At 40.5% G+C, this 16,746-nt stretch overlaps 1 protein-coding gene across 5 annotated transcripts in view; it reads right to left on the bottom strand.

Annotated features, from left to right (window-relative positions):
- Positions 1 to 16,746, bottom strand: part of LYPD6B (LY6/PLAUR domain containing 6B) — a 228,572-nt gene that overhangs the window by 15,197 nt on the left and 196,629 nt on the right. For 2 of the 5 annotated variants that reach the window (XM_065931514.1, XM_065931513.1), the window contains 2 exons: positions 5,442 to 5,674; positions 1,544 to 1,696 (listed from right to left, as the gene is read on the bottom strand). In XM_065931514.1, coding sequence (XP_065787586.1) covers positions 1,544 to 1,658 — 115 coding nt within the window. In that variant the 5' untranslated portion in view covers positions 1,659 to 1,696; positions 5,442 to 5,674. Of the gene's footprint in view, positions 1 to 1,543; positions 1,697 to 5,441; positions 5,675 to 7,460; positions 7,588 to 8,581; positions 8,639 to 16,746 lie in introns of those variants that run through there. The other 3 variants (XM_065931511.1, XM_065931512.1, XM_065931515.1) reach the window with 2 other exon arrangements.

The following is a 16,746-nucleotide window of genomic DNA, read 5'->3' as shown; positions in this document are numbered from 1 at the left end:
GAATAGTTAATGTAAAACTTGGCACTACCTTTTTGATTTAGTAATTCCTAAGATCTGTTCTAAGGCCATTAGCCAATGGAAAATGCATTTTAAAAGATTTTCAGTGAAGCATTGACATTTAGTTTGTTTATGATTGTGTGTGTGTCACTGCCAGCTGTATGAATGAAAACACTTTTTAATGTAAGACATTAAGATACTTTCAAAATCATGGAAACGTATTCAAAATACAATGTAAAGGAATAAAAGCTATAAAAGCTTTTAAATAAAGTAATAAAAGCTACTAAAAGCTGCAAAATTAAATCTGTGTGATCTCAGTATATCACATATTTGAAAACATATACAGAGAAAAAGCAACAGAAGGACATGCAGTTGAAAATCCTCACATAATCTCATGTCAGCCTTCCATACGTCCCTCTGCAGACCATGTAGTACTATTTACCATTGAAAAAAATCCACATATAAGTGAACCCAGGCAGTTCAAATCCATGTTGGTCAAGGGTCAACTGTATGCCAAAATGTAAAGAAGAGCTCGCTCTGAATCTTGGGATTATGAATAAATTTTCTTCTTCTACACATTTAACAGTCTTTTTTGGAATTTTCTATAATAATCAAGTATTAATTTTATATCTTTAATAATTTGCTCATCATAAAGTTATATCAGGCTTAAAAGGTTAAAAATTTGTCAATAATTTAGATTTTATGAAAATGATGTCTATGCTAAGCCATCAAGCTATCAAGTATACAATCACTACCAAATTAGAAATTTGTAATAAATGGTAGTTCAAGGTGTGTGGTGTGTATGTCTATGGCTATGTAGTACATATATGTGTACACACCTACTTACTAATGACTAAATGTCCTAAATAACAAAACACAAAGTGCAGAATGGTAACCATACAGGAATATGAACACTCCTCACAGAGGAGTATAAAGACAGTGGTTCCCAAACCTGACCGTGTAACTAAAAAGAAGAGAGGGAAAAAGAGAAAGAATTCCACCTTCCACCCTCCTGACTACTAGAGAAGAAACCCAGGAATATGTAATTTTAAAGGCTTTTGTTGTAATTCTGATACTCTTCCAGGTTTGTGAACCACTGACATTCACATTTCTAAAACTGTTTTTATCTATTACACATTGTCTATAAGGTATATCAGAGAAGTTTTACGTGTCTGAAGAAGGAGAAAGGAGGGGAGATTTTATACATAATTTATGCAGAATCTTCCTACAGTCAAAATCCTTCTCCAAGGAAGAGATCAGCAAAGAACACTGAATTTCCCCTGCTGAGCCATTCTTAGGGACAGTGTTCAGAAAATTATTTTAAGCATGAACCCTTTTAAGACTTCAGCAGGAAGCCGAACCATCTTAAAGAAATGGAGAAGATTTGTCACCATGTGTTACCCTTACCCATGGAAGTAATGAAGACTTTCCAATTTATGCTCGATACAAACCAAATGTTCCAGAATCAGCAAAGTTACTACAGGGAGACAGAGATTTTAGTTATTCCTATCCCATGTCACGGACAATGGTGACAACCACTACTTACGATCAAGAGGAGGCCGCACGTTATAGAAATTGATGTTCTTGGCAAACACCCGGTTTTCGGAGAAGATAAAGGTCTGGACCACAGCTACAGTGAGGGCATGGCAGAAGAGCAGCATTCTGACCCCAGGTGTGGGGAAGTCCAACACTCATATACCTGTGGTGAAAAGAGGCGAGTTGAGTTTATCTGCACTTTATACATCACTGTGCTGTGTTCAGTCATGTCCGACTCTCTGCGACCCCATGGACTGTAGCCCGCCAGGCTCCTCTGCCCATGGGGATTCTCCAGGCAAGAAGAATACGGAATGGGTTGCCATGCCCTCCACCAGGGGATCTTCCCAACCCAGGGATCAAACCCGGGCCTCCCACCTTGCAGGCAATTCTTTACCAGCTGAGCCACCAGGGAAGCCCATGAGGGGTGTTTGGCTTCTGTTTGAAAAAGCTTGATTATTTAAACTTACTCAACCTTCTACTTGTTCTACAGAACCAGCACCTGTGACTTAAGTGCACTCTTCCCTATCAGGTGAAAGCTAAGCTGTTGCTACCTTCTACCGGGCAGGCTCTGCAGGACACCTGGTGGCTTAGGTCCCAAGAGATGGAGCAGCAGTACTGGCCCGCCTGCACCCCATTCCATCACTGCTCAGCCAGAGCCGGCTGGGTGACTTTGTGCTGAGTCACCTGGTCTTTTAACAGTCGCAGTTTGGTTCAGCGGGTTGCTCCACTGAAGTTGCTGAACCACCTCTCTGAAATTCCAGTCCTTGGGTCAATGCTTAACACTTGATGAATTTTGCAATTCTTTCAAAACTTGGAAGACACAATAAAAGCTGGAACAGTAGGAAGGACCGTGAGTAAAAGGGCAACCAGTTTGAGAAACAAAGTCTCTACTGGTCCCAGAGCACACAGACGCTGAGAAGAGAAATGAGAGTCACTGTGACAGGCTGTCCCCACCTGTATCCTGTCTCACCGGGAGCAAGGAGAGTGGCCAGGAGGCTCTCAAGGGAATCGAGTAACAGTTGTTTGAAAACCACACACATAAGGTTAGTTCTGGCCCACAGACACTGCTCATTGCTTTCAGTCACTTAAAGTTGGCAGGGCCAAAACCCAGGGAAAGTGGTATGCACACAGCACTCGGTAAGGTGTTTCATCGTAAGCCCACAGATCCTACCCTCTTGAAGCAGACCTTCTAGGAAGGAAACCTTCAGGAGAGATGCTCAGAGCCTGAAACACCACCACCAACAGGTCCTCTTTCACAAGGGGGAGGCGTGGGCAGCAGAAAAAGGAAGTCATTTGGAGTCCAAAGACTTTGGTTCAGGTGCTGGCTCTGCCATTTATTAGCAGCCTGACCCTGGGCAAGCTCTTTAGACCCTATTAACCTCAATTTCCTCATCTGTAAAGTGGTTTAATAACACCCAGCCTGCCCACACCCTGGGTCATTGTGATCATCCAATAGAGGCTTGGGTAGGATCACATAGAACTGCGTGCATAAGAGCACGTGTAATACAAGTTCTGTGAAAATGGTGGAATCTTAGAGTTCAAAGACCATGGCTGAACCTGTCTTCTTGCTGATTCAAAAATAGGTCTCAAAGAATGGAACTGGAGGAATCAACCTGCCTGACTTCAGACTCTACTACAAAGCCACAGTCATCAAGACAGTATGGTACTGGCACAAAGACAGAAATATAGATCAATGGAACAGAATAGAAAGCCCAGAGATAAATCCACGAACCTACGGACACCTTATCTTTGACAAAGGAGGCAAGGATATACAATGGAAAAAAGACAACCTCTTTAACAAGTGGTGCTGGGAAAACTGGTCAACCACTTGTAAAAGAATGAAACTAGAACACTTTCTAACACCATACACAAAAATAAACTCAAAATGGATTAAAGATCTAAATGTAAGACCAGAAACTATAAAACTCCTAGAGGAGAACATAGGCAAAACACTCTCCGACATAAATCACAGCAAGATCTTCTATGACCCACCTCCCAGAATATTGGAAATAAAAGCAAAAATAAACAAATGGGACCTAATGAAAATTAAAAGCTTTTGCACAACGAAGGAAACTATAAGCAAGGTGAAAAGACAGCCCTCAGATTGGGAGAAAATAATAGCAAATGAGGAAACAAAGGATTAATCTCAAAAATATACAAGCAACTCCTGAAGCTCAATTCCAGAAAAATAAATGACCCAATCAAAAAATGGGCCAAAGAACTAAACAGACATTTCTCCAAAGAAGACATACAGATGGCTAACAAACACATGAAAAGATGCTCAACATCACTCATTATCAGAGAAATGCAAATCAAAACCACAGTGAGGTACCATTACACGCCAGTCAGGATGGCTGCTATCCAAAAGTCTACAAGCAATAAACGCTGGAGAGGGTGTGGAGAAAAGAGAACCCTCTTACACTGTTGGTGGGAATGCAAACTAGTACAGCCACTATGGAAAACACTGTGGAGATTTCTTAAAAACTGGAATTAGAACTACCATATGACCCAGCAATCCCACTTCTGGGCATACACACTGAGGAAACCCGATCTGAAAGAGACACGTGCACCCCAATGTTCATCGCAGCACTGTTTATAATAGCCAGGACATGGAAGCAACCTAGAAGCCCATCAGCAGACGAATGGATAAGGAAGCTGTGGTACATATACACCATGGAATATTACTCAGCTGTTAAAAAGAACTCATTTGAATCAGTTCTAATGAGATGGATGAAACTGGAGCCCATTATACAGAGTGAAGTAAGCCAGAAAGATAAAGAACATTACAGTATACTAACACATATATACGGAATTTAGAAAGATGGTAACGATGGCCCTATATGCAGGGCAGAAGAAGAGACGCAGAAGTACAGAACAGACTTTTGAACTCTGTGGGAGAAGGGGAGGGTGGGATGTTTCAAAAGAACAGCATGTATATTATCTATGGTGAAACAGATCACCAGCCCAGGTGGGATGCATGAGTCAAGTGCTTGGGCCTGGTCCACTGGGAACACCCAGAGGAATCGGGTGGAGAGAGAGGTGGGAGGTGGGGTCAGGATGGGGAATACGTGTAACTCTATGGCTGATTCATATCAATGTATGACAAAACTCACTGAAATGTTGTGAAGTAATTAGCCTCCAACTAATAAAAATAAATAAGTAAAATTTTGCTTTACAAAAAAAAATTAAAAAAATGAGAAATAGTAAAAAAAAAAAAAAAAAAAGTCTCAGTGGGTTTAGGGAATCTTCTAAAGGAAAAAAAATAATGATCCCCACATGTCTAAGCATAATCCCTGACATGGATATTTTCCCTACAACTAAGATTAAGAATGCATAATTTCAAGGGATTTTATGCCATCTCTGAGTATACTGGTTTTGCATAAGGAGTTAATAATGCCTACCTATAAGCTGAACATTAGACAAAATGTACCCATGACATCATACCTTCCCTACAGCTGGCCTCAGCCTCTGAGAGAAGTCCCTAAGGAAGGACTCAGGGTGAAAAAACTTGGCAAGTTTCACAAAACAATAATGCTAAACACTGTACACTGCATCTCAGCTCAGTCCGAAATTTGTATAGTGATATACAAATATATATCTCATTCTGCCCTTGTTCATTTTAGAAATCACAATTGACCTTTCACAGTTACTAGGTTTCCAAATCCTATTGTTATGCTCTTTCTTAAAAAAATGAACATTTAACCAACTCTATAATTCCTTATAAATAAGTGGCTATATTGACACAAACTCCGCTTCTCCTATTTCTTTCTCTGAGTTGGACTATTCCATATCCATTATAAATCTGTACCCAAGTAACGGGTACCCTCTTTGTTACACTAGTGGAGACCCTTTGAGTAGGGGAGACTAATCCCTCTTTCAGAAACATGACTGTGTTAAGAGCAACTCACAAGTGCTCTTGTAAATGTGGTGGTGGTGGTGGTGTAGTCACTCAGTTGTGTCTGACTCTTTGTGACCCATGGACTGGGGCCCCTCAGACTCCTCTGTCCATGGGATTTTCCAGGCAAGGATACTGGAGTGAGTTGCCATTTCCTTCTCCAGGGGATCTTCCGACCCAGGGATCAAATCTACTTCTCCTGCACTGGCAGGCAGATTCTTTACCACTGAGCCACCTGGGAAGCCCCTGTAGTATAGAGAGAATGCATAAGATCACAGCGTTCATATTATCTATATCCAAGTCCCGTTTGCATCACTAAGTGACAACTATGGGACTTGAGACGAGTTGCTTAAGTTTCCCAAGCCTCAGCGTTCCCATCTCCAGATCAGGCATAATGACAGTCCCTACTTCACAGTATGGACGTGAGGGCTGAGTGACATCATGCGTAGAAAGAACTCAGCCAGTGCTGGGCACATGGTCAATACATGTAAATCCATGGCTGATTCATGTCAATGTATGACAAAAACCACTACAATATTGTAAAGTAATTAGCCTCCAACTAATAAAAATAAATGAAAAAAAAAAAAAAAAAAAACTGTATTCACTGAGCACTTTCTATTCAGTGGTAAAGAGCATTAGCTCAAGTGCCTGCCTTCAAACCTACCATCTGTATAGCACCTAACACAAGTTCTTCAACCTCTGTACCATAATTTTTGCATCTATAAAGTGGGAGTAATAATAATACCTACCTCATACAAGTATACAAATTTGTTAATACATATCTATCTATCTCATTACTTATGTGCTCAGCATTTTGATAATTCTGAAGCATTTACTATTATGAATAAATCACCAAGTACTTTGGAATCGCAAGTAAGAACCCCTAATTTTCCTCACGTCATCTCAGATAAAAGCCCATCCATTCAAAACACCATTACTGACACCTAGTACATAACAGACATTTTCATCACTGGATCCCCAGCAAGTCTTTACTCTCTGGCAGTTTGCATTTTAGAGGGAGAAGACAGGCAGTACATATGGAAAAGGCCATAATTTCTGACCATTGTAAATTCTGTGGAAGGAGCATGATAAGGTGATAGGTCAGTGGACAGGAAGAACTGCTTAACATATATGGTGAGCCCAGTACATCTGAGTAGGTGACATTTACGTAGGTGAATTAAGTGTTGATAAGAACATGTCCAAGCAAAAAATCAAGGGAAAAGAAACCAAGTCCTTAGATCAGAAAAAGGGTGCCTCACTGGAGGAACTCAGAAAGCAGCTTGTGTGACCAGAGCATGCAGAGATGGGGGAACAGATAAAGCCAGAGTCAGTGAGGCCAGACTACACAGGCACTTCCAGGCCATGGCAAGGATCTCAGATCCAGCAGAATCAAGAAACTGTTCTGTTTTAGATTATCTAGTTTTGAAAACTGCTCTTAAGAAAGCTTGTCTCTCTAGCTTACTTCACTCTGTATAATGGGCTCCAGTTTCATCCATCTCATTAAAATTGATTCAAGACCAATACAGTATACTAACGCATATGTATGGAATTTAAAAAGATGGTAACGATAACCCTATATGCAAAACAGAAAAAGAGACACAGATGTACAGAACAGACTTTTAGACTCTGGGAAAAGGCAAGGGTGGGATGTTCAGAGAGAATAGCATTGAAACAAGTATACTATCAAGGGTGAAACAGATCACCAGCCGAGGTTGGATGCATGAGACAAGTGCTCAGGGCTGGTGCACTGGGAGGACCCAGAGGGATGGGGTGGGGAGGGAGGTGGGAGGGGGGATCGGGATGGGGAACACATGTAAATCCATGGCTGATTCATGTTAATGTATGGCAAAAACCACTACAATATTGTAAAGTAATTAGCCTCCAACTAATAAAAATAAATGGAAAAAAAAAAAAGAAAGCTTTGTCTCTGGAAAGTAGTAATTGGTCCAAAATATCTAGTCCTATTTCTAGCTCCGGGAAGAAAGGAATACAAATAACAGTGAACACAGAGGAAGGAAGAATTCAGATACACCTCAAAGGTTCTTCTGGATGACGTCACGCATGATATGATGGCTCATAGAAGACTTAAAAACAACGGAAGGAACAACAAGCCTAAGGATTAGACTTGTGTTGTGGTTTCTCCTTTCCTGGAAAAAGCACTGTAGAGAAGATAGTCTCATTACTAGTATATAACTGAGAACAAGGTGGGGGTTCAGGGGCAATACGTGCAAAGATCCTAGCACACAGCCTGGAACACAGCATACCCTCAAGACGTGTTTGTGCAGTTTCTTCTAGCACAAAAGTTGATAATGGTGGAAAATTAGGCCACAAGAATATTGCTTCAATATACTAGCTGGAGTTAAAACAGCATAGTCTTATTCTATCAAGATCCTCTAAAACTGCAAGGGTTTTTTACCTGTCAAATGAGGGAAGCACCAAATAACAATATCTCATATTTTCCAGAGCATGTTTTATAATCTGTACTACATACTGCTTTTCCCATAGCACCTATATTTATCTCTTTTTCAGTGTATAGGTTTGTGTTAACATGACTTTTATTTTTCACAACCCAAAGACATTAGGATAATGAAAAAGCAAATGACTAAATTATAGTATCTGAAAGTAGTTTCACATTTGGAATCATTTCATGGAGTCTCTGAACTAAAATTTATCTGCTGAGGCTTTGCTGAGTAAGCTCTTGTTGTAATCTTTCTTGCAGAACAAGGTTATAGCAGAGTTAGTATTCTGCTCCAGAAAGGGAAAAGAAATCTTTAATACAAGCTAGACTATACCAGTCTGTTACTTTCTCTAGGACTATCACACAGAGCAGAGTTCTTCATGTGGGAGAGGAGGAGCTTAAGGTTGTTTGCAATATGATGTCAGTATATAATTTCCCCCTGGGTTAAGACCTATACATGATGGTTAACAACAATTGCTCTCTGACTTAGGATACAGACATTATAATTCAGCTTCCAGTAACTTAGATGTTTTCTTACTCTGACACTAACAAAGCCTCACATAGACATTAGGTACCTGGTCCACACTCTCAAACCCACAGGTGGCTCAAAACATCCCCACCCCACCAACCCCCAACAGAGCTCATCACCATCATTCATCTTTCTCAGATAGAAGACCTTGTCAGAAACCCCTCACCTCTGGAGCTGGTCTTTATTTTAGGAGTCCTCTCTTTGGAAAGTGTATTCGTTCTTGTTCCAGAATGCAGTGTGCTTCCTTGCCAAGAGAAGGGATTTCTGCAAGGCACTTCTGTAGGGTTACAGCAGGGACAGGCAACTCTCAGGCACTCGGGGAATGGCAGGTAGCCAGATGTGTAACTTTAGGAAACTCCGTGTGACACTGGCCCACTACTGCCGGGAGTAATGGACGTACATGGCTCATGGTCCAGAAGCATGACCATCTCCCAGGTCCCGCCATGGTCATCATCCCACCCTATATGCAACATTTTAAAGCTTCCCTGGGGTACGTGCAGGCCTCAGGAATGGCACACCCTTGACCTCAAGCTCTTCTGATATAGGAACAGGACCTCCCTCACTTTTATATCCCCGAGGTCCACACTCAGCACATGGTAGATATTCAATAGACATGTTTTGGAACAGAATGAACATCATTAGCTATGACCTATTATAAGGAGCACCTTTCTTAGCAAGTAAGACAAAAACTATGGGCAATAAGGAGCTGGCAGGGCATCCAAAGATGATAAAGACATGATGGGATCAAAAGGAGATTTGAAGCCCAAGACCAAGCAGAGGTGGTAAACACCAGCACAGCTTATACAACTGCTAACAATAAGTCAGCAAGCGCCAGGCCAACCTCCACTGCCAATAAAACAAATACAATAGATAATTTAAGGGGAGCACCTCTCCTAAGTCCAGCATGGCTATCAACACCCACATTCACACCTTCCTGCAAGCATCACTCATCTGCACTAAGACACTTTAATGGCAAACCTAATGGGCCTGCCTTCCCTTATAAGAAGAATAGAAGGCAAAGAGAAAATGCAACATGAGTGCTGGAATTTTACTCACAGTGGAGAAGATGAAAACACTCCTCAGAAAAGGAGAAATTTGCCAGGAAACTTTACAGTCTATCACAAGGGTAGTACTACTTGTTTCCAGCTATTAAGAGAGTTTGACCAACAGCGATATTCTGGTTCCCAAGAAATTTGGCAAGACGATTCATGGGCTATATAGGCTGAGACTCTGCTTCAGCTGTCTTCCTTGAGGGGACCTGACCTGGGCAATGAGAGCCTGGCTCCTGCGGCTCAGTCGACCCTCTCTGACAGATTCTCTGTTTCCAGTACCTGGATCATTCCTCCCCGCCCCCGCCCCACCCAATTTTAAATATTAATTTTAAAGATATTTAATTTAGCATTTCGATGTGCCTGAAGCAAAATACAAGAGAGAATTTTAGCTTATGCTCAGTCCATCATCTTTATCTGAAAATACAAAAATCTCCATGGAGTACCATGGATTTTACTCTTGCATAAAACATTCCATAGGGAAAAATGGAATCATGATTTGACCTCTCTTTACAGCTTGTCCAAATCTTTGAAAGCAGCAGTTTTATAAGTCATGCATTCACACTAGGTACTGTGCTAAGCACTTATATACCACAGTGAGTAAGAGACATAGGCCCTGTGCTGTCACACACTACTGAAGCCCAAAAGTTGATGTGAGCCACTGGTGAATTATGACTGCCAAGTATTAATACAGTCATCTCTGAGGGGGAAACAATGGGCTTTAGATTCAGGAAGACCTAAAGACCCTGGTGCTGGGAAAGACTGAAGGCAAAAGAGGGGGGCAGCAGAGGATGAGATGGTTAGTTAGCATCACTGACTCAATAAACATGAATCTGAGCAAACTCCAGGAGATAGTGACAGGTGAGCTTGGCATGCCACAGTCCATGGGGTCACAGAGTCGGACACAACTTAGCGACTGAACAACAAACAGGATAAAATTCTAGTTCTACATTTCATAATCAGGTGACCAAAGAGTTAAGAAGTACTGTCCCCATTTGCCAGTAAGACAAGTGAGGCTTAGAGTCAGGTGGGTAAATTTTCTAAATTGTGTGGACTGAGTGCAATTACATAGGTAATGCCTATTTTACTGAGATGATGTTTAAGACTTGTTCTCCCTCTCCTTTCCTCCCCCGAGGCTTCTTCAGATAATATTAGCAGACTTGAGATCAGATCAAGGGATATAACTGTCTAACTCCATTCCATACCACCTGGATCAAATCTGGTACACAGTGTGGAGTTCTGTGCACTCATTTCTCAAGAAGATTCTGAAGTTCTCTTTATTGCAACTAAGTGGAAAGCTGGGATGAACGACTGCCAAGGTTCCTTCACTTCTAATATTCTATGATTTCAGGGGAAGAATATTAATGAAGACTTTTTGTTATGCCCTAAAAAGTCATAATGAAATACAATATTACCATAATATTTCAGATTCCACTGTTCTCTTTTAAAGAAAATCTTTCAAAAAATCTCATCAAACACAGGATCAAAAACTCACAGAACTGAGTATCTCATTTCTAAACACAAAGGTGTGCATTTTACAGTGTTAAGATGGGAACTTTTCCTACCACATGCAATGTGGTACAAGATACTGTCTAAAACTGTGCTAACATTAAAAGCATTTCATTATGCAAACCAAATTTAAATCTAATTGTGAATTAATACAGGGCCCATAAGTATGTAATTTGGGTGAAGAAATAGTCTAATCAATTGTAAAGAAATCTGTTTAAATGGGATTCAAATTTTAAGAAATAGCTAAAAGATACTTCCAAAGTAATAGCATTTCAGCTGCATTTTTGTCCAAGATACAATTTTACGTCCTTTCGAGAAGGCTTTCATGACACTGGAGAAATAAGACAGTAAGAACTCCAAATGAACAATATTTAAAAGCTTAGATGTTTGAGACTTGGAAAATGGATTCCTTTTAAAAAGGATCAAGATTGGTTTGTCGTGTTTCATTGAACTATTTGGACAACTTGTAGACACCTAATAAAATATTTTAATTGATTATATCTAAAAGTATCCTTCACATGGGTGGAATAATTTTTACACAGTTTGCTTCCATAAGTGATTTTTAAGAGGCCTATGCCAAGTCAATTATGCATTAAGGTTCTCAAAATACAGTGTAAAAACCATATTGGATGAAAGGAAAAATAAAGATACTAGCCCCTTTTACGAATGGCGTTCCTCTGCTGTATGTCACGCTCCACTCTGTACTGCCCAGGAGCCAAGGGAGACATATGTGGAATACAAATTCTCATGATTTGTAAACAGAAAACTCCCTAGTCCTTAATTCTCAAATTAATGGGCCCTATGCATTTTTCTACAGAGAGCACCAAAGAATATGCAGATAATGCCTGAAATTTGTTTTGAAGAGCTCAAGACACATCCCTCATTTGGCCATTTCTTTAAAAAAAAAAAAAAAAAGCCAAAGGCATAATATTGAGGCAGTTTTATAAAGATATTTCTGCTGTCAGGCAGGCAAATGAGGGATGTTATTTTCTTTTCTGTGCAAGAGAGGTGTCTTTAAATTTGAGAGGAAGACAGAATAACTGGACAGAACCTCTTCAAGAGAGCTGCAGGCACAGAGGTGTTGGTGCTGTTAACGCGCCATGCCACCAGCAGAACTGCACGGATGTAAACCGAGTGGCAACCAGAGGCTACGCACAGAAGACGTTGTTTTTATGTTCCCCATCCATGCTTGCTGTACTGAACTCATGTCTTTTAATAGCCAATCAAAGTTCTCATAATAGAAATCTAGGCTAAAATGTCCAACAGCTGGCTAAGGACCCATTATTCTATAATTGTTGAGTAGAGAACAATCCAAAAGATACCTTCTCTAACACATGGCATACAGAACTCAACTGAGAAAATTTAGCTTTCAAGGTCACTAGACATGCGGGTGATGGCGTGCACTTTTGACTGCACTTAGCCTCAGCAGACACAGAAAAATGACCATAGAAATAAAGTATATATACAGATATGTGTCTCACTTGAATCTCTCTGTATATATTCTAACATGATGAAATATCTGTACCAAAACACCCAGAGGGATGGGATGGGGAGGCAGGCGGGAGGGGGGATCGGGATGGGGAACACATGTAGATCCATGGCTGATTCATGTCAATGGATGGCAAAAACCACTACAATATTGTAAAGTAATTAGCCTCCAACTAATAAAAGTAAATGAAAAAAACAAAAACAAAAAACAAAACAAAAACCAGAAATCTTACATGATAATTTCATCTGGATATGTGTGTGTATATGTACATCTGTATATATGTATACATATATATGTATGTGCATATATGCAGATGTACATACATATCTTTTGAATGAAATAACTGCTTAAGCGCTATGACAAAGTGACCCTGAGCATGTGTGCTTGCTAAGTCGCTTCAGTCATGTTCAACTTTTTGTGGTCCTGTGGATCATAGCCTGCCAGGCTCCTCTGTCCGTGGGATTCTCCAGGCAAGAATACTGGAGTAGGTTACCAAGCCCTCCTCCAGGGGATCTTCCCCACCCAGGGATGTAACCTGCGTCTCTTAAATCTCCCGCATTGGCAGGCGGGCTCTTTACTACCAGCGCCACCTGGGAAGCTCGAGAACTCTGTGTAAGAGACTGTATTACCAATCACGTCAGCTGCTTTCAGCATCCGCACAGTTATCTTTCATTTGGGAAAGCTCTAGGATGCAGAACTGTTGCTATGCATTTGTCCTGTTGTCTTTCTTCTGTCCTGAGGCTTTATGTCACGGACCATGATTTATAGTACTAGCTCAAATTATTCCTGATCCTATATCTAAAATGGTATTGCACAAGAACATGTTCATGGCTATCATTCTAAAACAGGAGGCCATTTGCAAACCAACAATAAACTACACGCAATGGCAAAAGAATATCATGCTAACTTTTGCACAACCACAAATTCCAGAACAGATTATTCAAAGAACTCTCTGGAAGGTAACAAGCTTATAAAAGCAATTCTAATAAAAAAAAAAAACTCTGCATTCTATATATATAACAAAGTTACAGCAAGTCACTTGCCCTATAAATTGTCACTATTACCAATTGGAGCAGAAGGAAGTATACACATAAAGATATATATGTGCATAATTTTATATTCCCAGAGGAAATTGAAAAATTATAGACATTAGATAGTGTTTTAATTGCATCATGAAAAATTACATTTAAGCAATGGTTCACAGTCCTACAAAGGTAAAGTCAAGCGTATATGCTGCCTAGTCTAGTGCAGGGAGAATGGCTTTTAGAGGCGATCAGGCCTGGGAGCAAATTCTGACCTTGCCATTAGTTGGACCTGTCACCTCTGGCTGGTTCCTCTACTGCTCTGAGACTGAGGTTCCTATCAGTAAAACAGAGATATTAATTATCTATTTTGCATAAAGTTATGGGAATTAAAGGAGAATGGCTAAGTCCTTATACATTGTTGGTTTAATTATCAAACTATTAAATAAGTACTAAATACTAAAATTAGAAGGGGGTGGAATGGATTGGGAGCTTGGGATTGACTGACATGCCCTACTATGTTTTAAATACATAACCAATAAGGACTGTATCCTGCAGGGAACTCGACTGAATGCTCTATGGTGACTAAATGGGAAGGAAATCCAAAAAAGGGGATGTGTGTACATTTACGGCTGACTCCTTTGCTATACAGCAGAAACTAACACAATATTATAATGTAACCGTACTCCTAAAAAAAATCTAAAATTGGAGATTTATGGTTCCTCAGTGGATTACATACCAGCCAGTATGATTAAGATTATACCATATCTGGCCAGATTTAAGACAAATTCAATACCCCTATTTTCAGCTCTCAAATGCTGTGATTATCTAAGCATATATGAGAAAAGAATGTAAAACTCCTCTGAAGATGAGTTTTAAGAAAACTACTCTAAAAAAAAAAAAGAAAACTACTCTAGAATATATGTGAGCACAATATTTAGGCCTCAGTGGAGCATTTTAATTTATCTGCTTTCTGATAAATCTATATATTTTTGTCTATGCTCATAAATAAAAGCAGTTCTCATAAAGTGTGCTTTAAAAAGCAACAGGCTCCCTGGAGTCTGTCATCCAAAGTAAAATAAGTCAGAAAGAGAAAAACAAATATCGGATATTAACGCATACATATGAGATCTAGAAAAATGGTACTGATGAACCTATCTGTAGGATGGGAATGGAGATGGAGAGAAGAGACTTGGGATCACTGTGGTGTGGGAAGGAGAGGGTGGGACAAACCGAGAGAGTAGCCTCGACATATATAGACGATCATGTGGAAAACCAGTAACTAGCAGTAAGCTCAGCTTGGTGCGCTGTGATGACCTAGAGGGGTGGGATGGTGAGTGGGTAGGAGGGGAATTCAAGAGGGAGGGGATATATGTATACATATGGCTGATTCATGTTGTGCAGCAGAAACTAACACAACATTGTAAAGCAATTAGACTGCAATTAAATTTTTTAAAAATTCAAAAAAAGAAAAAAAGAGCAGTAGACTCTGTGCTTGTATTTCTCACTCTTCTTTAAAGAAATACTTTGTATTTCTCTCTCTTTTTAAAAGGCTCAGCTCCAATATTTCTCCCTCATGAAAACTTTCTGTGTCTACTCCGCCCCATGGAATAGTCTCCAGCCTGGAAAATGCTTGGGGTTTGTTTGGGGATACAAGATTACCCTTTCTTTTTGAGTACTGGAGAGGGAATTGCAGCTCCAATTCTTGCTTAGAGATGAGTTAAGGTCTCTAAATGCCTCACACACATGGGCATTACCTGTGTTTTTTTTTTTTTTAAGCTTTTTCATCTTTTCCACCAACAGAATTTCCATTTCCATGTTGAGTATTCATTTAGATTTTAGGTGAACAGATGAAGATTGTGAGAGTTCTGTTTTAAACAACTAAAGCTCTGCCCATGGCTGGCCTAGCGTATTCACATGTGGTTCAACACATACTAGGTTGGGCCTTAAACATGCTCCGACCACATGATCTTCCCAAGCTATTCTAAAAGGGTGAAAGGGACTGAGCCCTGCTGCGCTTTCACCTCTTGCTCCTCCAGCCCCACCATCCAGCCTTGTCCACCCTGATCTGTGCCCTGGGAAGCCAAACTATGATGACCAGGCACACAGTTCCCTCTTCTACAGGCTCTCAGTTTGATTTGGCCAGTGGCAGGAACTGGCAGACTGGAGAGTGAGCAGAGAGTGAGACTGAGGTGTTTACTCCCCTGACTCACTCCCTGCCAGGCTGTCCTCATGTCTCTCGGCTGCTGTCAGGTCCCTAACTTCATAGCTACCTTCTCCCGGGTTCCAATAACCATTTTTTTCTTATCCGAGGCTCAGATGGTAAAGAATCTGCCTGCGATGCAGGGGAACCCAGGTTCAATCCCTGGATCGGGAAGATCCCCTGGAGAAGGGAAATGCTACCCACTCCAGTATTCTAGCATGGAGAATTCCATGCTCAGAGGAGCATAGTGGGCTACAGTCCATGCGGTTGCAAAGAGTCGGACATGACTGAGCAACTCACAGCTTCAGGCCTGTAGGAGAGAAATGGCTTTTCTCTGTTGCTATCTCGGAAGGCTGGGACTATCCTTTGTTGATATCCCTAAACCTAGCCCAAACCACTGTAAATAGCCCCTTATTTTTTCTCTCAAATAACACCAGTCTGAATCTGCCATCTGGCTCCTTCAAGGACCCTGACGAAGCTGTGAATCTAGTCTCAAAACACCAGAAAGTGAGTCACACTGAACCAAAGTGTCAGGTGTTGTAGGGATAGCTGCAGTGACTAAACAATATTTCTTTACCAGGAGAGTATAACAGCAACTGTTACAACTGGATTTATGCTACAAACCAATCAAGGGGAGAGTGAAGGTTTTAGAAAGAAAATGAGAATATTAACAAGGAAAATCTAGCTAAAAAATATTTTATAATCCCATGCAAATAGCATAAGTCCAACAAAATGCATCTTTTTTCTGCTCCTACGATCACTGAAGAACATCATGAAATGAGAAAAAGAGGGAGGTGAAATTCCTGAATCTTATTTAATAAAAGAGCTGAGAAAAATGGACACATTTTGATGAACAAAGCACTGGAGCCCATGGAAGCTTTAGTGTATTCAAAGCTGTACTCTTAACTACATCATAGAACCTAACACAGAAATGTAAGTTTATTTAAACATAAACATTTCACTGAGGAAGAGGGAAATATGGGGGAGTAGAAAGATCCTGAGCTCACCTCCTCTCATGAGCACAGCAAAACAACAACTATCTGCAAAACAACCATCCAT

The sequence above is a fragment of the Muntiacus reevesi genome, chromosome 3 (assembly GCF_963930625.1).
Source record: "Muntiacus reevesi chromosome 3, mMunRee1.1, whole genome shotgun sequence".
Taxonomy (NCBI): domain Eukaryota; kingdom Metazoa; phylum Chordata; class Mammalia; order Artiodactyla; family Cervidae; genus Muntiacus; species Muntiacus reevesi.
Note: the sequence above shows the minus strand (reverse complement) of the source record. Positions and strands in the feature narration are given on the sequence as shown.